The sequence below is a fragment of the Poecilia mexicana genome, unplaced genomic scaffold (assembly GCF_051168715.1).
Source record: "Poecilia mexicana isolate PSO_F unplaced genomic scaffold, ASM5116871v1 scaffold_23, whole genome shotgun sequence".
Lineage (NCBI taxonomy): Eukaryota > Metazoa > Chordata > Actinopteri > Cyprinodontiformes > Poeciliidae > Poecilia > Poecilia mexicana.
Genome location: NW_028263392.1, coordinates 11,223,392 through 11,247,901, shown reverse-complemented (window position 1 = coordinate 11,247,901; position 24,510 = coordinate 11,223,392). Strand labels below are relative to the sequence as shown.

At 39.8% G+C, this 24,510-nt stretch overlaps 1 protein-coding gene across 1 annotated transcript in view; it reads right to left on the bottom strand.

Annotated features, from left to right (window-relative positions):
* snd1 (staphylococcal nuclease and tudor domain containing 1) overlaps window positions 1-24,510 on the bottom strand; it is a 167,479-nt gene that overhangs the window by 120,296 nt on the left and 22,673 nt on the right. The window contains exons 11-14 of the mRNA XM_014982396.2: window positions 16,680-16,781; window positions 7,512-7,612; window positions 4,828-4,938; window positions 2,918-2,990 (exon numbers count right to left, since the gene is read on the bottom strand). Of these exons, the coding sequence (XP_014837882.2) occupies window positions 2,918-2,990; window positions 4,828-4,938; window positions 7,512-7,612; window positions 16,680-16,781 (387 nt within the window). The remainder of the gene's footprint in view (window positions 1-2,917; window positions 2,991-4,827; window positions 4,939-7,511; window positions 7,613-16,679; window positions 16,782-24,510) is intronic.

Sequence of the window (24,510 nt, the reverse complement as noted above, 5' to 3'; positions counted from 1 at the left end):
TGAATGCATTTTGAGTTACATTTTTTTGCCTGAAGTGGTCACTGAGCAAAAATACCACATGAAGAGTTCAAATCCATCTATATGGTCTTAGCATGATTTTGCTCAAAGCTACTGCACTCCAGCAACATTTTTCTCAACTTCCCAATCGTCACCTTATTAACTCAAATCCTGGAGACTTTGATATTCCTGATTGAGGGTATAAACTGTAGTGAATTAGCTAAAGTACAGCAATTTAAAGTTACTAGGTTGTCACTTACATGGCTGCCTTTAATCATGTCTCTGTATTTTGGAGTTTTTCTCAATTTTGTTCACAGAATGTCAATGACAAGTTCTAAAATAAATTTTTCTCATATTGCAAAAGGTGAACAAGACCAAGTGAAAGCCTGCTTTTTTCCACACATCTTTGTATCACAGTATGGCCTAATGAAGTCTGCCTTCCTTCTCAGTGACACATCTGGAACCTCATGCAATCAAAAATAATTCTCTCCCTTCCTGCTCCCATCTCTGTCTGCAAGAGTGAGTCACAACTTATTGGTGTACTCGGGCCAAAAATTACAAGCCGAGCTAAATCGTGTATTCAGGCAGTGCTAGTGCTTCAGTAGCAAAGGAAGATTCATAAACGCTAAAAAAATAATTTAATGTGAGCCTACTCCAGGCATGAGCATGTAGGCACAACAGACCGGTGAGTCATGGACCAGTGTTGTGTTTGGATGAGCCAGCGTGGACACAGGAGTAGGAACAAAGGCTCAGACACAAAGTCGGAGCAAACAAACCAGTTTACCATTTGCTAAAGCAAATTTATGAGAGTTCACAGTGTTTCGGTAACAACAATTTATCAATATTTTCTTTCATTTTATTTTTTCCCACTGGGGGAGTGACACAGCCCAAAGCAGCCGTGTATTTACTAGAAACAAAATAAAGTTCCTGTCATCAGCGGGGCTCAAATCGGAGTGCATTAGTGAGGGGTATATACTTTAGCCATAAGATGTTCCACCTGAACTCCACCCACTGCATTCCAAAATAACCCCTCGAGTGGGAGATGACACTCCAGTTCACACAAACATTTACCGCACCTGCAGCGTGTGTGGGCTGTGCAGCCCAACTTGGTTCAGAAAAAGGGAGAGACAAGTGAAAGAAGAGGACCTCATTATGCAACCTTTAGAGGCACGAGGTGAGTCAAGTGCTTTATCCACTCTCCTCCCACCACCTCTGTGCATCTCCTACAGTATACATTTATAAACCTATCTCTGCACTATTTGTGACTGCATCCCACTCAATGTGCATAATCCTTTTCAAAAGACCTTCACTAAAGGATGCTGACGTATAGGAGTGTGTATTTCCACAAGGGGGATGGGTGTGTATTTAGAGGGATAGGGGAAAAGTATGTTGGGGCTGGTGAGCAACAATGCTATTTTGGTCCTTGTAATGCTTTAAAGAATGCTCATTATATTATCCTTGCCAAACAACTGGTGCATGTGTGTGTGTGTGTGTGTGTGTGTGTGTGTGTGTGTGTGCGCGCGCGCGAGCACATCCACGCATGCTGGCAATCGCTGGCAACGGTCCTAGATCGTGCTGCAAATCAAGCATGTCTTATTGGAGACAGACAGAAAAGTTAAGGGAGGGTTTGCGGCGAGATAATGGCGCTGACCTGAACCCAGTGACAGGGTGCAGCTAATAAGTACAAATGTAGTGGAGCTACAGGGTGCTGTAGAACATGTCAGACATAAAAATGGCTACACAAAATACCACTATAGTAAGGCATTTCTATCTTCTTTTGCTAAATAAAACCAGCTGTAGTGTGTGATTTAAGGTTTTCGAGTGCCCTTCACAATTACAGGAAAAAGGTAAATTTGTGTGCAAACCCATTGAAACTAAAGGTTTTCATAGAGGCTTGGTGATTTAAAGACTCTTTGTGGCGGTTTCTCCAAATTGTTAATCGCTGTAAACCTTCCACGCTCTAATATATGATTAAGAAAAACATTCAAAATATTTCCTTCTGGCCTTACTGACATTAGTAGACGCTAATTAAATTAGGAGCTAAGGAGAGAACATGCCGTGTGTGTACAAAGAGTCTTTGTAAAACAGCTTTAATAATATTTTAAAGCAAAGGAGATTATTAAAGAGTTCCAGTTTCAAACTGTCTAGCATGTCAGTGATAAGCACGGCTGTACATCATATATCATATATAATGGCATATGCTGATAGGAAATTGCCAAATTTTTGAGCTTCTGATCAAAATAAAAGAAAAACAGATCATCCAATTAGGCACATTTCTCAATATAACTAAAAGCAGTACATCGCGGATTATTAATCAGAAGCTTTTGGATCAAATCCACTTTATGAAAATAGAGGTGCAAGTTTCCATTTGAGTAAAAACTAATGCACACCTATTTAAATGCTCTTTACTGTATTACATATGGACGTGTTAAAAAACTAAACTTCCTTTCAGTGAAAGAAAAACAGCTTCCTGGCTTGAGCATAAGAAAAAAGATGACAAACGGTGCCGCAATCAACCTTTACTGCACGCTTTTATGGATTTCCCACAATAATGTTCGTGTGATGAGCCCTCCCAATCAGGCTTCATTAGCCAAATGACGCCTCAATCAAGCCCCTGAGCACACGTAAACAGGCAAGGACCGAAATGCTTTTATTAATGAGGTTTATTTTTAGAGGCCACTAAGGATGAGTCAATGATTATAGATCATTTTCTGAGAATTGCTGGCCCCAACGTATCTTTTTAAGAGTTATGATGTTTACGTGCAAATGACTCCACATTTAAAACGATTTAATTCCAATTATAGCCACAGCACATGAATGCTCATCCTATTATCCACATCATGTAAACCATCTTATTTCCCTGCGTAGGATGAGTGTACATGTATTATTAAAAATAATAATAAAAAAAAAAGATGCATACCCCCGAGATATCAGCCACTCTGTGGATGGGGACCTCCTTTTTGCTGTGCAGCCCCTTTCCGTTTTTGATGGCCCTGCATTCAAACAACCCCACCATTAGAAACCCATCAATACATCCATACAGACCAGCATCCACAGGAGCATCTTAATGGATTAGGTTTTTTTTTTTTTGTCAAAACATTCATTTAATCCAGTAATTCAATTCAAAAAGTAACAGTGAAATTACATAGATTTAATCACAGACTCATTATTTGAAGCGTTAATTTGTATAAGGTTTATTTATATTCATGGTTTGCAGTGAATGAAAACCAAAAATATATTTTGAGAAAATCTGAATATTTCCTAAGAATACAAACCACATTCTGAAGTTATTCTACTACATATGTCTCTTTAGCTACCATATGTTTTCCTTCCACTAAGCTTTCCACTGATAGTCATGGAAACTGCTGCGTGCAATGTTCCGCATGGTTACATAGCCCATAACGTGACTGAAACATTACATTTCTCAATCACAAAACATTTTTGTCCAATTTTAATTACCATTAGTAGTAAGTTAACATCTAAAACATTTCACCTTTTGAATTGTCTAACTGGATATTCTAATTTACAGAAAACCATCTGTACATTGAATAAAAAACAAAACAAAAAAAAAAACTCCATTTTAAGGCTTGGGGTTAGTATTAAAAAAAAGAGAGGCCATTTTTTCTAGAAGAATCATAATGGGGAGATGATTTAGCATCATGAATGTGAAAAGAGAAATGATCTATCTTTAGAGGCAGCTAAGGGTCTTCCATGATGACTGCCGCTAGTTAGAGCTGCCTTAATAAGACTGCCGCATTAAATGTGATGAAGATAAAGTCGAAGGTCCTGTTGTCCACTGGGTCACTGGGATGGACCACAAAAGTGCTGCTAAGATAAGCCAGCTACATTTCTGCAGGCCTGCACAGTAAAGATGTGCATTTTAATAGCCTAGAGGAGGTTCCTTGAAGGCTGTGGGCCACTGGCTTTATGCAACGGGAGCTAAAAATATAACTAAGGCAATAGACAGAAACCGCTCATCGTCTCTTATAGGACCCCACCAGGGACGGAGAGAGAGCGAGAGAGAAAAAGCAGCAGAGGGAAGGAAAAGTGACAAAAAGAAATGAGGGAAAGAAGACCCAGAAGAGCAAGCCCGTAGAAGGACATAGCGGGGAGCAGCAAAGGGGAAGAAACAAGGACAAAACGCACAAAAGGAAGAGAGAGCAAGAACGGGCAGGAGGAGAAATAGGGGCAGATGGCCGATGACACTGAAAGACAAGGGGAGAGGAAGAGTTAATGCTATAAAAAAAAAAGGTCGCAGCTGCATCTGCTCTACCTACAGCAAGCAGATCTTAATCTATGGCAGAGTAATAAAGCTTGTACTAAATCTCTCCACTGCACCTCCACATAATTATATTCATAGGGCCTGAGTAAAGAGAGACTCTGATTTAGCGTCTGGAGCCTGGGATGGTGTATGTGTGCCCAGGCATACAAAAAGAAACAAAAAAAAAGGGGGATAAAAAAAACTAAAAAGGGACAGAGGCAGAGAAAGCACAGGGGTCATTACTATGTGTGTGAGTAAATATTTAAGAGCAGAGACATGTTTCCTCGGGATGTGAATCACCAGCCTGATGGGCAGGAACTAATTACGGTGACACTATTAAAATAAATTTAAAGAATTAGCAAGGGGGTAACCTTACCTACATCAGAGGGAAAACACTCAGGGTCATTACAAAGACTAATTTATCAAGTTTATTTAAAACATAACTTGCAAGGTGCTTCAAGCAGATGTTTAAAGCGCCATTTTATTCCAAATTCTAACACACAAACCATCATGAACCCACGGTGTGAGTTCAACGTAAAAGATTTAGAAAAAGTAGAAGAGTTCCTCACCGTGCCTCTGCAGCGAGCAGCTCATCATAGTGGGAGGAGCGCTGGTCATCGTCCTGTCGATACCTGATGACTGTGGCCAGACCCTTACTGACCAGAGCTTCAGCTATGTTACTGGCAGAAACAAAGAAGGACAGTTCACTTTAATACTCCATGTCATAAGACATGAGGAAGAGAATCTGTATAGCTGGCGTCATTTTAAGCCGTTAGAGGTTTCAATGTATGTTCCCAAACATATGAGGAATACATGCATTTAAAAGTTAAACAGATGATTTCAATTCAAGACATTTTAGATTTTTTTTTACCCTTTTTATTTAAGGAAACCCTTCATGCTGGCTTTGAGTCAACTGGCCCCTTCACTCCTTCATCCCCTCTTCTATTTGTACCACACATTGCCAAGAACAGTAATGTGACTGGCGTTACCTCTATGCTTATGACATGTGGCACTTCTTTATTTCACAAACCATGAGCATCAATGGGTTTGTTTGTTTTTCTTAAACCAGTTTTCAGCAATGTTAAAACACCAAATTTTTAACCTCAAAGTCATCTGATCCCACTTGTATATAGAAAATGACTTCATCGTCAGCTATGGGAGTGACTACTAAGTCACCTGTGGGTACCAACTAACTGAATAATCAATGTTAAAAATTTTTTTTTTTTTTAAATCCACTGGATCATGAAAATGTCTTCAAAACTGAAAAAACATGAAATGAAACAAGTCTTGCCACAAACAATTCTTTAATACACTAATTATTACGGATAATAACCAAGGATGCCCGAGTGGCCCACTGGGGCTCAGAGGGGTTGAGAGTTTCCGTCTCACTAACCTCCTCAACCCTGACTGTAGCGTTCATGGGGACTCTGCCAACTGTTATCCAGGAGAATCACAGTGTGGCGTGGTCCAACTGAAGACTCTAAACGACTGCTTACATGAGCAGACCTGACCTCTGTGCTGACAAGTGCCACAACATTTGAGACAGCTGGTTGGATGATATGGAGAGATCTGCCTGTCTGTGTGTGTTTGCGTGATGCTGCTCTGTGGCTCCAATGATACCGTTGGTGGAGAGGGGGGAGAAAAAAAAAAAAAACAATACAAAAAAAGTAAAAATAAATATAAACAGGACGAGTGTGATTTTCAAAAGTTCCTTTGAGGGGAAAACAGACTTCTAAAGCCTCTTTTCTAGCAATGCCGCATTAAAGCTCTGCGATGGCTTTGATTAAATTTCAACCTCTGAAAAGCGTTTATATCTGTGATCTTGTGTAAAGAAAATGACAAACTGATAAACCAAATTCCTTCAAAGACAGGCTTGCAGATAGAATATAATTGCTTGCACTCAGGTGACCCTTCTCTGAACAAAGCAGCAGCTTCAGTTCTGATTAACAAGCTTGCAAATTCAAAGCATTCAAAAATAGTATTGTTGTATTCTATCAGATGAAATTATAGTAGTAAAATTAAATGTGCTGATAAAGTCAACCTGAACTGCTGCATGAGCTGATCTTGTACTGCCCTTTGCAAAAGTATTAATAGGCCTTGAACTGTTCCACATTTTCAACCATAAATCTTTTGTAGTTTATTTCAACCAACAAAGTAATACATTGTGACATAGAGGACACATGATACACAATTTTCAAAGTTTATTACTAATAAAAATCTGAGAAGTGTGCAGTTCCCTCATATTAGGCCTCCTCCACTCTGATACTCCGAAATAAAACACTCTCCTGCGAGCCAGAGACTTGCTAAAGAACATCTTGGTTCATTGTTTTAACCCTCTGCGCTAAAAGCATAGCAGTAAACAGATGCTTCACATTGACCTACACACACCACGCCCAATGTGAAATGTTTGAGACCATTGTCAATTATAATAATAGCAGCATGGTAGTTGAAGTACACCCTCTCAAAAATCAATACGTTTTAATTTCCAAAGAAAACTTAACACCGGAACTGGAATCTAAAATGGATATTCAAAACAAAAAGCTTAACCAGTAACAACAAATAAACTGGAGACTAAAGCCATAAATATAGTGGATTATGAAGTCCCTGTAAAGACAACTGCCCTGATAAAAATATCATTAGACTCTGCCAGTTCTGTGATCATCAATTCCCTTTTAATTTATCATGTGATTAACTGATTTGAGGTCTTTTGCGACAGGCTTAGTGGTGGAAACATCATGCTGTGGGAATGTTTCTTTTCAGCGCGGACGTTGAGACACGTCAGCGAGGATACGAAGACGGATGCATTAAAACCTCTCTAAACGTGTAGTTCGAGTTATGACAGGAGTGGTTTAGTGCAAAGCATGTTCATGAGTGAGAACGGCCCAGTCAAAGTCGAGAGATAAATCCATTTGAGATTCAGTTGCATATTCAAGGAAGCACTCCTTTCTATGTCCCGCGCTCTTAGAAACAAACCCCACTAAGTTGCAGCTGTAAACGCACAACCACTTGTCAGACATATGGAAAAATAAATTCCCAACTACCCATCATTCTCCATTTACTTCACAATTATGCACTACTAAAGTCGACCTATATCATAAAATCTCAAGCAAATGCATTGAAGCTTGCTGTCCTAACATAAAACAGCTTTTCCAAGGCAGTGCATTTGTAACAAATCCCCCCTTGAATAAACAGAAGGAAAAAAAAGAGGTAGAAAGTAGTTTTGCTCAGCTTGGCAGACTAAATTATTACTTACATTCCTCCGATTGTCACTGTGGCACAGGTGCGCTCTGAGAAGGCAGGTGTTCCTTCTCCTGGACTAGTGGCAGCTCTGATGTAGTCCACTGTGACGTTGACCTGTAGGGGGTGGACACAGGCCGATCAAAAAAAAAAAAAAAAGGCACACACACACATCAAGGAGTAGTGAGTGGCATCACTTACTCCAATAATTAGCGTGGGGAGTGTTTTCTCTGTGTATGTGGCTCCCTTATTTTTTATTTTTTTGTTTGTCCCATTTCTCAAGGTCACCCCCAGTCAGTGTGAATCATGTCAGGCAGCATTGTGGAACTCCCCAGAGGAGTAGTATTAACACACTGAGGGTGTTTGGGACAACACACACACACGCACACACACACACACGCACACACACACACGCATGCGCGCGCAGAGCAGCGATGGAACCCAAATGACCCTACACAGTGCCTTCCTAACAAAGCTCCCTGAGGACACACTCCAACCCACTCACCCTGAAGATACAATGTTGTCACTCAGCTGTGTGCATGTGCACATCTCCACAGGCATGTGACAGGGGAAGCCAGTATTGTGGGCCAAACGCATGTAGACAGCGCTAATAGGGAGGGATGCAGGCACACCGGCACACACACACAGTCAACTGTTTAGGAGCTGCATGTAAAGTGTGTCAGACGAGCAAGAAAAAAAAAAAAAAAAAAATCTGAGGAATCTGGCTGTGCATCGTAGCGTCATTGACTCGGGCGCAGACAGCACACGCAGGCCTATTACAGGGACATGAAAGAACAACGGCAGCTTGTCAATAGAGCGACGCGACGAGGGCGATGGGAAGAGAGGAGAAAGAGGAAGGAGGTTGTTGAGTGCTGTTTGGCACCAAGAACCATTAGCAATTTCTGAGGAGGAGGGAAATTAAAAGGACTCCAGGGGTGCTTTTCATTAGGCTAGCGCGTCGTCTCTCGCTAACGTCTCTTCCACAACACTTGGCTCCTCCCAGCGAGAATGTGAAAGAGGCGCACTGAAGGATAAAGTAGATTGTTCCCATTTTAAGTGCGATGAAGGGATCTGAAAAATCTCAAGAAATGAAGGAGGGGAGAATTTCCATGTCTGTGGCAAAGAGAGGATTCAAAGTAGAGCAAGTTATTCCAACACAGTGGAGGAGATGTTAGCTGGTCACAGTTAGCTGTGGGGGGAAAACACAAAGATGAAAAAGATTGAGAAGGGAAGAACGTAATGGACAAGCTGCATAGCTTAGAAATGATTGTGACCAAATGGAAGAGGAAACAAAGAAACTAAAGTTTTCATGAAAAGACTCAAACCCTACTGGGCAAGGACAGAACGCATTACAAACTACCGCCAGCAGAGCTCGATTGGAGAGGTTCTAGGCCCATTTTCCACAGGCCATCTAACAGATCTGTGGATAAGACAAATCCATTCATTAGACCCCCCCAAGAAGAGGGGAAACACAGAGGGAAAAGGCAGTGAATGGATCAGAGAGCCGGAGGAGTGATAAGAACACCAGTCGAGGTGTGAGACTAAATGTGTTTGTTCTGCTAAGGTGACGAAAGGCATAGGAATACTTGGCTGCTCCTGCCAAAGGAATTGAGTATATAACATGTCTACACGAGTGATAAAGAGCCCTGACACGGGACCAGCAGGTCAGAAACTCAGAAATCGGATCTTTTTGGAGTCAGTGAATGTCACACTACATGGTTTCTTAAAAGGTCCCGTAAGTTCAATGAAAGACTTCCACAGGTTGCAATGATTTCAACTTAAAACCCTCAATTACCATATGTTGCTGATTGCCTTTAAACAGAGGGTCGATGTTTTCCCCACATTCAGTTTACCATAACCTTTATGTCAATTTCAATCGCAGCTGTCGATGAAAAAGTTTTCAGCCAGCTTCTGAAATACTTATCAAGTCTTTTCAAGGAAGAAAAAAAATTTTTTTTTCAGGAACACTTGAATTTTAGGGAATAAATTCCTTTCGACAGGGTTCATTTCGTCTCTGCGTCTGGGGTCTTGTCACAGCACATTAACGCTCAAATTCCTCAGTCAGAGCTCTAAATCTCAGTGGCTTCTGCACGTTTAAGAACTGCAGAAGCCAAAAATGTCTTAAACTTACAAGTTTAAGACCCAAATACACAGATTTTATGACCTACTATCGACTTTTATGGCATTTTAAGGCCTTACATTTAGGCCCAACACTTTATAGTGAGGAACGTGTTACTCAGGAAAGACAGACGAAGTCAGAGGGGAAATGGTAACTTATTTGCTTTTCAGAAAGTGTCCCCTTTGATACATATATGAAGGAGCAACTTTTCCAACTTCGATAGATATCTGGAAGACAATATTTTACAGCAACATCGGTCTGTTTTATTCTGAATGTTTTAGTTGAGTCTGGCAATCTGAGAGTTAAGGGCCCCAGTTCTCTGGAGAGATTAGACTATTGCTTACAAGTGCAAATTATGCAAGTCTCTAACAGAAGATGCAAAACAGAGTAAGAGAAATCCAAATTGGCCAAAACTTGCCTTCACCTACCTACATGTATTATCTAAAATAATACTGTTGATATTTTAGATTTACCAGTTCGTGTGGTCTTACTACATGAGGCAAGTCGTACAAAGCCTTGTAATGTAAAAGTGAACATGTGGCACATTGTGATTAACAACACTCCAACCCAGCATGGGTTCCACATGAGTGGTTTCCCCAGACAGGAACGGAGCGAAAGGCTGCTTACCTTGAAAGGTGTGGGAGGTTAAGATTTGCAGCGACTAAAATAAGCAACCGTCTGCAGCACATTCTATTGAACGACGTTCACACAGCTTTCTTTTCTGCTTTAGCCACATTTCAAAACACATCTGACAACAATTAAACCTAAAAAAACACATCAAATTGGTGCAGGCCATTTCCAGTATACGCATCACATTTAAAGGATGATAATGTTCTTGGCAGGAATGACATGGCAACAGATCAGAGGGTACAGGAGAAGAAAAGCCCCATGCGCAGGTAAGAGCGGCTATAGTGGAAGCTTTATGGGAGTGTGTTGGATCATCGAAATAAATACTGAAACACCAAAGCTCTCAGATCTGAGGCACCTTCTAAACATAGGAACTGATATGGCCATACAGTATGTTGCATCAGGCAATAAAAAATAATGAGGCAAACACAAAAGAGAGGCAGAGTTGTGATTATTTAAAAGAAGAAAAAAAAAAAAAAAGAAAGAAAGCTGGAAGGAGAACAAAAACACGATCAGAGGCCATCGGGAGGCGAGTGCTTAAGGCTGTGTTTTAGAAGGTTATAATCAGGGCCGGCTATTATTTAAGGCAACAAGCAGCTCTGATTCTGGGACAACAAAAATGTGTTGAGGAAAAAGGAGGAATTGGGAGATCTAAAACGGAGCTTCAACTTACGTTATCAAACATCTAAATCTGCTTGAAACCCAATCTAGAATTCGCCCCAGAACCAGCGCCGACTCTCACATTCTCTATATCAAATACCAAACCGCGCATAAGACGTTCGCTCACTTATATACCCGCCAATAAGAGGCAAAAACTCTGTTGCTAACAGCGCTACACAAGCAGCTGCATAACAGGAGCCACTTTGAGCATGCAGGATTATCCGAATGTGCTCAACCCTGATAAGTGGCTTAATGCAACATTTCCATTTTGACTTTTTTTTTTTTTTTCCTGATGAAGCTGAGACCCAGGCGCGCAAAAAGCACTACTTATAAAGTTAGCCAAATCTAGCTTTTTGGGATTATGTCACCATGCAAGCTCTGCCATTTGAATGCGGGTGGGGATGGATATAAGAAATCCTGAGACAGACAGAGTTGGAGTGACAGGGAGAAGAGGGAAATAAGGAAATGCCTCACTGCATTTTTTGTAAGGGGATAACTTAGAAGAGGTTTATTGGGCATAAATATAAGTTATTCAAAAATGGCAAAACGCAGAATGTCTGAAGACACTCTATAGCTATAAAGCTAATGACTGGAAACAACTAGGAAATTTTAATCTCGTTTTCGAAAAGAAAATTTGAAAACTATTTCTGAGTTCTGACAGAATACGCCCGATAAAAGATGCACACCTGCTAGAATTACTGTGAAGTTCTTTTCAAAGACAGTCCCAGGTAGCGGCCCGGCTCTTTTCTGGCTCACAGTTATCAACTATAGAGTTCTCCTGCCAGGAAATGAAGTAAGGCCTTCTGAATATGGATATTAGATGTGCTTTATAAAAGATCAAATGCACCAAGCTTTCCTTAAAAATAAAAGAAATGGGGAGCTTTAATAGAAAAAAAAAGATATTAGATGTAGCTCTACTCCCCTAAATCGGAGCAGTGGCATTAGGGCTTTCAGCTTTAGCGCGCTGAGACTGGCAGTTAATGCTCAGTCACGTCCTAGAAGGTGTAGTAGATAAAAAAAAAAAAATCTGCATGTTCCCTACATTATGAAATATATTTTGTTCTTGGATGGCTAGTAGGGTTTAAACATTGGCAGTAATCTTTGCTGATGTTCTGGTTGAACCTGGTGGTGCAAAAGTAGATTGTTTATCAATTAAAAAAAAAAAATCTACACTTGTAGTCACTTGTGTTGCGGAAGTTAAAAAGTGAACGGAACTGGTTGAAACCTCAGCTTATAGCAACCAGTAACAATGAGTTTGCTAATAATGAAGCATTCAGACATTCTGCAGTCTGATAACTTTTAAAATAAACTAACCAACACTGTGCAATGCCTTGTAAAACTCACCGTTCTCCACGAACCCTTCCATATTTGCTGATCTTACGACTAAAAACTTCCACTGTTTATATTTGCACATGTGCACATTTCATTTTTTAGGCATTAGGACGAGGAGCTCTGAATACAACTCGACTGACATTTTTCAATTTTGTTTTGTAAAAGCATTTCGTAATTTTGCATCCTTGTCTCCACATCACAATCATATGATGCATTGTGTTGGTCTGTCACAAAGTCCCAGGAAAACAGGAGCTTCACGTCGTAAAATGACAAAATGTGAAATTGTTCACGGCTTCTTGTTCTGAACACTTATGGTAAAATATTTGGATGAACAGCAGGCCACTATTAGTGCCATTACTGACACACAAAGACACGGACCTGTCCTCAAACAGTTTATTACTGTTATTATCTGACAATAAAGCAAGTGGGTCGGTTAAATTCCTCTGTTTGTTGACATGCAACATGCTTCTGTACACAACGGTGCACCTCGCATTCAAATTGACGAGCCAAATAGGCCGTGGTGGAACAGATCATTATAAAAGACTTGACGGTTGAGTACTGAACTCAAACATTCACCACAGAGGTTTCATTTTATCCAAACTAAATCACTCTTGTTGCCAAGGCAGCTAAAGCCCACAGCTTTTTCAGACTTGTGAAATTATTTGGAAAAAAAAGAAGAAGAAAAAAAGATACATGGTGACAGAAGGTTTAACTCGGAGCTTTAGCCTTGTATCTTGGCAACAATAAAGGAATGGAAAAGAAGAAGCAACTTCCCAGAGCCCCTTCCTTTTATTGATTTTGCAAGGTAAGAAGTGAGGAAGCTGTGCTGCTGGAAAACGGACAGCAGCTCTCTACTTGAACCGAACTTCACAGTGGACGCCAGCACACTTGGAAGATGAAGCATCAATATTAATCAAATATGGAGGAACATACAGAGACGGAGGCGTAAGTCTTTGTCAGTTTTGATGTTGAGATTCTAAATCACTGAAAGTACCCATTTGTATTTTTCTTCACCGCGTAATAATATCTCAATACTTTTGCTCAGTGTGAATGAATTGCAAAATTTAATTTAAGACCAAACATGGAAAATCTTGACATATCTGAAGCGGATGATTGAGATGGTAAAAATTTAAGGCCCTGCTGGAAACCTGAACATTTGTGTATTAAAAAAATGTATTCAGATCGCTAAAGTGCCACAGACTGATTGCACTTGACTGCTTTAAACAGTGACAGAAAATCAAGTTTAGAAATTCAAGGAAACACTACCGAGTGAGAAAGAGTTTAAAAGAAAATTAAAAACATAATTAAAATTTAAGCAAATGTGTCAAAATTATTCAAAGTAGAATTCGGTTTGCCTTCCTGAGTGGAGGGAAGCTGCTGAAACAGTCCAAAACTTCTAAAAGGACTGATTTCATTTTCCATTAAAAAAACAAAAGAATAAACAATTCAAACATAAAATGACCAAAAAGCTGTGGTTGCATTTACTTTACCTAATAATTATCCACCATTATAAACATATATCATATATTATCTAACAGAATTATTTTATTATTTACATAAGATAAAAATTGTAACCCTCCATTTCTTCTCCAGATATAGAAAAATTACACCAATGAGATTTTTGTGACCCTTTCCAATCTCGTTTCTTTTTTTTTTTCTTTTTTTTTTTTATAAAGCCTTCCCTGAAACAAATTTTGGCCGACTTCCATTTCTCTTAAAGAACTGCACTGGTGTGCTCTCCATGTAATCAGAGGCCAGATTATCCTCATTTCCAGCTGAGGGGAAAAACAGAAGGACAGAACGCTGCTCTATGAAGTCAGAATTTTGACTGGGATATTTGGAGCTTGAAGAACCTGGACTATAGCATTCAGGTTCAGTATGTGCACAATCTGAATGCAGAAAAAGAAACATAGTATTTTATTAAACTAGCGTGTGTAAAGTCACAGGGGTTACTTAATTTTACTAAGTAATTAAAGGTTCTGGTATTTTAAACCATCGTTTGTTACTTATACTGGGAAGAAGAAGAACTAGAAAGCTAAACTAAAACGGTACTTTCTGCGTGTACATTCCTGGGAATTTAGATCCTTAAGAAATATCCAAAAAGCTGCCAAGATTTCCACATTTTTCATGTTTGTCAACACGTTGAAAGTCTAAAAATGATCAAACAGAACACCTGTGAGTGCTCAGCTCAGCCTTCTTGTTACCTGCTAAAAGTCTCGCTCTCTTGCAGCTTGATGAACCACATGTATGTCCTTAAAACCAGCTTCATGCATCTGTGTGGTTCCTTTAGCTTCATAAAAAAACAAAAAATGCTACAGCTTGTTCACTGGTCAGAAACAAATACGATGTTACGTTTTTCGTCACCAGCCCAGGTCAAATCCAAATCTAATTTTAAATCCACCATTAATAGCCACACAGTAAAGTCTGTTTCTACTGGAATGGAGATTTTTTTTTTCTTTTTACAGGACACATAGGTGAAGTTAATCAAACTTCAATGTACAGCTTTTTTTTTATGTCTTCAAAAAAAATGGGCTTAAATTTTGTGGAATGCTAAACATGAAACATAAGTAGATGTATACCGAAGAGAAGCAACTGGATAGAATGTGAGCATGACAGAAAATGGAAATTTACCTCCAGTAGTGTGTTTGCTGTGCTTTTATTTTAAAAATATAATTCAGGTTGCATTTGCATTCAGGCTGCTTCGTGTTAAGACATAATAATCCCTTATAAAAGCAGATGCATATCTCTGAAGACACGCGATGTGCTCACAATTGTTCAGATGTGATTTAATGCATTCCATCGCAAACAGACCCACCGACTCCAGTGAAAACAAGCCAAGTCAACACACTTAAGGAGCTAACTCCTTTCGAAGCAAACAATTATGCGCAGCTCCCACTACAATAAACAACACAAACGGCAATTTGCTCGAGGCAGCGCTGAACAATTAAGCAGAGTTAACTTTAGAAGCTCGATGAAGTCAAAGCAAGATATATAATATGACAAATTATGCACGAGTTTACAACTTAAACTTGAAAACGTTAAAGCTGTTAATACTTCCCCGTGTCTGTTCGAAGCTGTGTGCTCTTGCTTTTCACAAGGAAAGCTGCGAAATCATCTATAAACATGGCCAGAGAGTATGTAGATTTGTGCAAGCTTTATTTTAATATAAGGTGCCAACAAATCTTTAAGATGTGCACGTAAGACGCAGACATGAACACTGTTTTAATGCGGTAGCTGGTGAATTTATTCACACCCAACACAGGCTGCTGCTTCTCCGTTTCCTAATGCGCACACCCCATTATTTGGGAACACAAACGCAACAAATAAACAGAATCATTATTTTCGCTTCACTTGATGAAAACCGGCTTTGGGCTGAATTTTCTGTCATTAAAAAAACATTAATGAGGAGGATTAAAATGACTGTGATGAGAAGCTGGGACGGGGATATGAATCTCACTCCCATACAGAGAGCCAGAAGGAACTCTTGTGGCTTTTGACTTTGAGTGGGTGCGTGTTTTTGTTTAACAGCCTCAGTTGTGCTGTTATGAAAGCGCGAGTGAACCGTTTGCTCCATCTACTATCAGGGTTGCTGGAGTCCAGTCATCAATACGCCGCTATTGTACGGTCTAAGTCAAACCGAAGGCTCAGGCCGAAACTTAAAAGCACTCGGTTTGTTTGTGCCAGAACTTAAAAATCTTGGTGTTGCAATTTATGCAGATGTTTTTGGAATTCTAAGCGTGATCCTGAATGACTGCTCTGGCCGTCTTCCATCAGTCCAAACTTTATTTCGATGCTAATCTTCACCACGATTTCCATTTTCGTCCTTTCATAATGCCGCCTGTTTGCATTTGGCGAAAACAAAAAGGAAGACGTAAGGTTACATGGAAGGTTTTTCCCCAAACACTTACCAACTTTAGGTCAATTTTGTATTCCGTTAATATAATCAGCTTGCATTCATCGGTGGATATATTCATATTTTACACAAGCTGAGCTGGAAATCTGGAGTCCTGCTATGCGTCTGGAGGAGCGTTTAGCTCTCTGCTAAGCTCTAACGGGTCAGATGTGAGTAAATCACAGCAACCCCCCCAGGTGTACAAACCAAGTAGATCAATAGACACAAGAGGGGGAAATCAAGACCGCTTGTTTAAAGGGTGCATACGGGCCAGCGGTAAGCCCCAGGACATCTACCGTGAGCACTTGGTATTCACACTCAGGCGCAGAGGGAAATAGATATCCAGCTCTGAAATACATTTGTCTGTCAATGAAAAAGGTGCAGGGAGCACTTACAGTCATTTTGCGTGGTTTTATCTACAACTATTACGGAATTCAAAGACGCTGATAAAAAGAAATCACACTCATTCATATAGCGGAGAGAACAAAAGAAAAAAGAAAAAGAAATGGCTCGGAGCTTGGAAAAAGAAAAAAAAAAATCAGAGAGGTTCTTACCTTTTTACCGATGAGCTTCTTCCTGAGGAACTCCCGGGCCTCGAACATGTACGGGATGTCATACAGGGGACGGAATCGTTTGTCTTTGTCCTTGTTCTTCTCCTGAATACAGATGGAGGGATGGGGAAGGGGTGAGGAGAAAAGGAAAAGACAGAAGAAGAGAACCTTAACTTACATTCCACGTTTAAAGGTTGATAAGCAGGAGCTGCAGGTTTCAGATTATACAACTGACAAACACAGAAGTGCAAGTGGGAGGAAAACAATGCCTGGTTATGAATGAGTTTTACAGAGATAGGTCAGACATTAATTGAGCGCTCTACTAATGATCTAAAGTGGAATGCTTAAGATGAAACTATATTCATGTGTTAGGACAGACCAGAATTTGTATTGAGAAAACTGCTGTCCAAAAATACACTCAATCTAATCTGAATGAGTGGGGAAAGACATCAGCATCTAGCTATGCAAAGCTAATATGTTTAAGTGTGTTATCATTAGTGACAAAATGTGAAAAAAGTTCAAAGTAATGGATTTTTAAGCACTTAACATGCAACTAAATACAGTAGAAACTGTCTACTTCAACCCATACAAAAACATCCAAAAGGTTTATCGCTTTTAGTCTGTTTACTCCGTTCTGTTTCTATCCTTTTTGGCAGACACAAGACCCTGGACCCAATGAAATATTCAAGTGCGAATGGCAAACATATCTTTGCCCAAACAGGCACACCTTCCCTGCTCTCGATACAAAGTTATCACGGACGGGCGAGGCGGAAACTCTTCACGCTAAAAACAGATGCACTGCAACAAGGCAACAAGCCGGTACTCCAACTGCAGATGTAACGTACGCAGCCGCACACAAAAGAACTCCACTCCAAAACGCTCCGCTAGCCTCTTAGAAAAGACCACAAATGGAACTTATTTGCATTTTCAAAGAAAGCCGAGAAACTCGTCGCTCCTTCAGCAAAAAAAAATACCCAGCAGGCACAAAGAGTGACAGGTGTCTTTTTGCTGGAGCATGATAAATTAAATAACCAGGAGGCAACTGGAAATTAAACTACACCCCCCTGTCAGGAAAAGCTAGACTATGAATGACAATACCAGTATGCTCCCCTTCCTGAATCTCCAGTACAGCGCTATTGTGGTTTAATCATTTTTCAAAAAGTATAATTGGTCTTTAAACAAAACACACACGGAGCAGGTTTGTTCCTCGTCTCCTCTCGACTTAAATACCTTTTATTCATGTTTAATGACTACAGCTGTTCCGAGCTGTGAGGTGGGGCACAAACAGATGTGCAGAGAAGCGGTTCTGGTTGATTTGACTAGATCATCTTCCTCAGGGCTCAACAACTGTCATTTCATACAAGCTTCGGCAACCGATGGTTTGGAAGTCATTTCCTATAAGCAGCTTATAGTCCTCCATTGCGACTGGGCTTATGTCACTAATAAATATCTCTCAGAATGAGGTCGCTCACAATTATGGACCGATCAGGGGTCAGACATTCCTAAGAGATGATGAGACGCACAAAGGAAACTAACATCAAGTATCTAGAGAAAAACAAGAAAAAAAATAAGTCTTGTGGCTTTTAAAGGTAACTTATAATTAAAAATATCAAACCGCTGAGGAAAAATAAACTAATATGCCATAAAAAGACGACACAAAGGTGGAAAATCAATTACATTTTCCATCCGTCTCACTTTTTATGACAAAAAGACATTTTAAAAGGAGTGTGGAGACTCTTTGTATTCCCTCTGCATGGGTACAATATTGACAAAAACAAAAAGCTGCGAAGAATGGAAAGGCAACATGACAGAAAGAAATGTGGGGCAAACTGACACCGAGACGGGGATAAAAAAAAAAAAAAAGAAGGGGAAAAAAAGGCGATGCGTCTGGATGTATAAATGTTTAGGGATCAATTACTGTCTTCAAGAGGAAATTGGTGGGAGATGAACTCCAAAAGGCAGCGCATGATTGGCACAAATCTTCCTATGATGCTTTGTCACTCGACGTTGCAAAGCTGCAAAAGAGCAGAATTATGTTACTGGCCTTTGCTGGCTTTATTAAATTATGAGATAAATGTGTTTGTGCCTTCCTTATTTAATCAGCTCCTTACTATCCTCTTTCTCGAGCTGAATCAGCGAAATGTAAATTCCCGGAGCTGCTCTCGCACATACCGAGTGGAAATCCCTCAACATTCAGCCAAAAGGTGATTCAGAAAGTCAGTCTCAGAGTTCAGGGGTGAGCAAATTCTGCCATCCAGGGCAGGTGTGCTAGGTGTTTGTGATATGTTCCTGTTTAAACAAGTCTGACCTAAATGAAAGAGTGATTAGCAGGTTCCCACAACTCTTTGTGACCCACTGGTGAGATGATGCCACTATTTGACTCAGGAGATTTGGAACAGGAAGACCAAAATTTGAACCAGAAGCCCCCCTTAGATGGTCCATCAAATCAGTAGTAATGTTATGGTGGAAGTTACCATGCACTTGTTCACAGTGTTACAAATATATTTTGTTATTGGATCCTACTACTGAATATTGGGGCAATTTTTTTTCAGTCCTCTATGATGTTAAAGCAGAAAAACATTGGCTAGACTAACTGGCAGATGACAATTGAAATACTTTAAGTAAATTTAATACATTAAGATTGCAAAACAATACTGCCAGTGTCTTTGCTTCAATTTTTTATTGTATATATTTGACCAAAGAACAATACAATAGTAGTATTTCTACAAAATAGGAGAATAGAATCTAAACAGAAGCGGCGAATCTAAAAAAATAACTTTCAGCTAATAGGCTGTAGAAAGACAACTGCATCACTGAAAGAGCGTAAATGTCAGCATTGTATTCCAATGACAGAAGAAGTGCAGAAGGAGAGGCGCAAATCTAGGATGTACACAAGCTAAAAAAGTGACAGAAGCAAGGTCAAAGTGACAAAGCCCTGCCATTAGGAGTTGCCAACAGAAAGTAGGGCTTAATGAAACATTGCGCATCCTTGGTTAACTGCAATTCAAACGATCTGAAAAAAAACAAACATGCCTTCTTTTCCCAGTCAAAAAGAAGAAGAAGAAAAAGGCTCCGCCACATTGATAAAGTGAAAAATATTGTGACTAGCCCATTTATTTTGCCGTGAAGCCACATTTGGCTTCATTCGCCGGATAAACTGACAACATCAGCGTCATTAAATTACTCCAGACAACCTCTCCGTACCGTCATCCATAAACTGTTATTATGCAGCAGCGATAAGGTTACAGATAGAGGAGAGAGTCGCAGCTAAGTCTCAGCCGTAACCCAATAAAAACTGTTCCTGCTCGCTATCCTCAGGGGGAGTTTTGTTCTATTTGGGGTGAATTCCCTTCATTCTATATTACCGGCTAGGGCTCGGGAATCATCTTTGACTACTGCAGAGGCATGGTGCATGCTGGATCGTACAGTGTCGCAGGGCTGCAGGGTCTGAGGCTGCGAATGTGTGGATGCTACCGCTGGAAGCATTTTTATGCTTCTAAAACATCAAGAGCAAAATCATGACTCAGGAGAATGTCATTTCCTGATGTTTGGGGGAGTATAGAGTAGTAGGCCTCAATTTTGCATTTAGCTGATTGAGTGGAGTGTTGTTTGTGCATAACCACTCTTTTGGGGAGGAGAGGGGAAAATAAATAAATAAATAAAACACTCTGCATGCATGCGTCTCAAACAATGAGGGCATTATTTTTTGATAACACAAAGCTCTGGGAGTCTTAGACAAACACTCAACACTTACTGTTGTGTGCTGAACAACATGAATCAAACATCCGTGCATAAACGTTAAATGGCTTCAGAGTTTGGGGGCTATGCAGGATGTAGCCCAAGAGAAAAAGAAAACTTTGTTTTTTTTGTTTTTAAAGCTGGACGATATTTTAGAATAAGTGGAACTAAAGCTATCCAGCAGATCGGGCATTATCTTTTACTACAAGTAATGGTGTTAAGACCCACCAGGCTTTATTTATCAAAGCATATGATATGAGTTTTACAAAAAAAAAATTAAAATAAAAAAAATCTATCGATGTGTGTGCAGATTGAATGTATTCATTTTTATTACTGAATTAGTCAAATATCAAAGATGATGGGAAACATTTTTATAGGCTTTTATCAGCTGGCAAACTGGCAGTGCACAGCGACATGTCTCACTCTCTCTCCCTCAGAAATTTCCAGCACATTCAGGCAAGCAGCATAAAGAGAATGGAAGAAACTTAAGCAGCCCAACAGCGTTTCCAGGTTTCTCCGACGATAAAGAATAATGTTAAACAAATTGGACGGTTAGCGCAATCATTCTGTAAAAGGGAGATTTCAGATAATCAGCATCAAATTTGCTCAGATTGCATAAAAGCTACACTTTGGTGGCTAATCTGACTAAGAGGAAAAGCTCAGGAGGCCGCGACAAGGCAGAAATTCCCATTAAGGAATGAAGGGGGTTATACTGAGTTGCCAATCTAATCTATATCAAAGTATCTGACTGAGACTCTGTATCAGTAATTGCTTATTCTAAAATGAACGACTCATTTTGGAGATAGGAAATCCTGACATCTCTTGTATCTACGACTTAAAAAACAAAACAAAAAAAAAAAACAAGTTGCTTCCTCTCATAATTCAACGGATTCTCAGAGAGGCGCAGATGTTAACTGTTCATCAAATCTGAGCACACAATAGTGTGGAGAAAAGGTCCATCTTTGGGGAAAGATACTAACCAGTTTGTAAAATATCTAATGGAAAAATAAATCAATGATTTCACCCTTCTTCCCCCCTTTCTAATACAAGTAACCTCGTTTAGCTAGGAGTGCAGCTAGATCGCTCATAGCTATTGCACCCTGTTTGACGTATATGCCACATTTCTAAAGATAGGAATGTAACAAACAGTGAGGAAAATAATCACACCACCATTCTGGAAGAATTTCAGAACTCCAAAAAAAAAAAAACTACAAATGTTTGAGATTTGACATGTCTCCAACATACCAATACAAGAACCTTTGCGCCTGATACCGATACACAAGGGTACCTGTGTTATCCTGCACGTTATTGTAAATGCCAGACACCTGAAAAGTCTCAACAAAACTTCCATCAAACTCCATTAACTGCTGGTAATGCCATCTAAGATGTCTAGAAGGCACCCCGTGTCTGGTGACCTTTACTTAGTGTGTGACTGGCTGTTGACGTTTGCTCAAATCTATACTTTCCTGCAATTTAAAAGCACTTGTGCTCGGTATTACCACGGCATTTTCAGCCACTTTATCGTTCCATTCAACCAGTGATCAAGTGGGGAAATTTCTCTTACTCTTCTTCAAAACGTTTTTAACCGTTTTATTTCTCACATTAATACTCCTGCGTGCGTGCTCCAGTTTCTTTCCACTAAAAGCCATACTCAAAACCCCACATTGGGGGTTTTGAGTATTCTAATGCAGCAATTTGTATATTGTCCACTCAAGCAACAACCCAAACAAAACAGCAGGCCAAGTCTTAGCCATTTCAACTCCTAAGCAGGAACGTGCTGCCCGTCAGTCGAGAAGGAGGCACAATTGTTACCAATCTGTCTTACTTTGCCAGTTCTGCACCACTGTGTCATGAAATGGGTAACCCTCCTCTGTTGTGTCAATGATTGTGCTCCCAAACATTAATGTCAAAATCAGAACACTGGCAACATTTTCGTTGAGCATTTTAGCTCTACTTCACCAGATGAGAATGTTTTAGCATTAATACCTCCAGTTATCCTAAAACAAACTTTTATCCTTGCAGCAAAACGATCTTAAGTGTGAATCCTGGATTGAGGTCTTTTCTGTGTAAAGTTTAATATTCTCTCTATGTAGCCTAGCAAAGTCAATTTAATTGGTATATCAAAATTGCCCTTTGAGTGCGTGTTGTGCGTCTGTGTTGAATTAGAAAAAAATAATTTTGCTACAACATGCACAGCAAATTTAAATGTAATTATGTGAAATGTTTAATAATGTCCAATCATGGTTGTTTTTGTGCTTGTTTGGTTGGTAATAAATCCAATAGGCTTTTTGATATCTGTTAGAATAGCACTGTTAGTTCAAAACCAATTATAAAACTGCAGCTTCTTCAGACAATGACATAACAAAAGCTACTGTTTTCTCGGTGGTTTGTAATGTCTCTGATTATGCAAGTTCTGATGTGAACTAATGCACCATGCTGAGAGGGGGCTGTGAAAATATAAAAATAAAGTGTGGACTGGTTGTCCACTTGTAGCTGCGGCCCCACACACTTAGTGAAAGCAATAAGAAACATGCTAGAATCCACTATTCAACATTTGTTGAGAAGGACAAACACCACAAATAGAAATAAATATTCATCTCATATTTAGCTACTAGATTCTTATTTAAAATCTGGATGCAAACTATTGTCTTTTTGTTACCGTTTAATAAGTCATGTGCTGATAATGATCAGTTGTAACATTGAAAACATTTTTGGCTACATAAATGTCAAGACCTTTTGTATTCGTTTACAATTTATCACATTAAAACCAAGAAATGTTGAATTTATCTGGAAGTTTATCTAACAGAGCAACACAAAGAAAACAGATGCATAGCTTATAAATTCTAAATTAAAACCCTAAAAATGTGGCATGTCTTTGCGTTTACCCCCCTTTTACTCTCATACACCTAAATGAAATGTAATGGAAAAGTCACAGAACGAGTAAATAAAGTCTAAATATGGGTACATGATGGACATGGACAGCAAAGATACTCAGGTAAGCAAGACTCAATTGTTTAAACAATATTTAGTTGGTATTAAGGAGCCTAAACCTTGCTAAAACATATCATTCCACAACACTGCACCTCTCTCCACCAGCAGTAGCCAAACATAGTTGTACAACACAGGATGGATTCATGTTTTCATATCATAAATGCCTAATTCCTACTCTACCATCTGAATGTTTCAAGACTTGGACTAGGCTATATAGTTCCCCATTCTTTAGTTGACCAGTGTGAGCTGCAGTGTGCGTTTCCTGTTCTCGGTTGACAGGGTAGACATCCGGGTGGCCACTGTGTTTCAAAGTTTGACGTGTTTTGCGCTTAGTGCTGCCGGCGCCTTTCTGGGACCATTTCGAACCGGTCAATAAGTAATCGCCTTTCCCCCTTACTCTGATGCCATGCTTGAATTAAAGCAAATTGTCTTCACGTCCAGGTGCCAAACTGCGTTGACTGGCTGATGTGCCGTTTGTGTTTACCAAAAAGCAATTGAACAGGTGTACCTAATAAAGTGGCCAGTGAATTAACACCCGCTCAAGCGACACGGCGTCCCGAGGGGAGAGCTGCAGAGAGGCAAGACGAGTAGGCAGAGCTATACGGTGCAGCACTGGGATGAGCCAGTCTTGTGTAAGAACAGCAAGGTGACTGCTCCATTTCGTCTATTAGCACCACTAAACTCTACTTAAACCACAAGACGTAAAAACACCCAAAAAACACTCAAGATTTTATGGACGCAGAGTGTAGGCACACGCACACTAATACGAGTGTGAGTGGGTGTAACAGCAAGCTACTCAAAGGCATACACCCAGCTTGTCCAGCTACACATGTGAATAAAACATATATTTACATGGGGAAAAGGGGAGTTGGGGGGGATGAAGAGGAAACAAAGAAAAATGACGACTTCAACTCTCAAGATAAAAATATCTCACATCTGAAGATATACCATTATGGTAACACAGGGGTAAAAAAAAGACTGAGAGGATAAAGAGAGATGAGAGCAAGTGAGGACACTTGTGTCCCATGTTTTCCTGCAGGCACACACCATTGGTCCACTAATCTGTCAGTCTGAGCACAATTAGTATAGTCATGAGAGGGAAGGG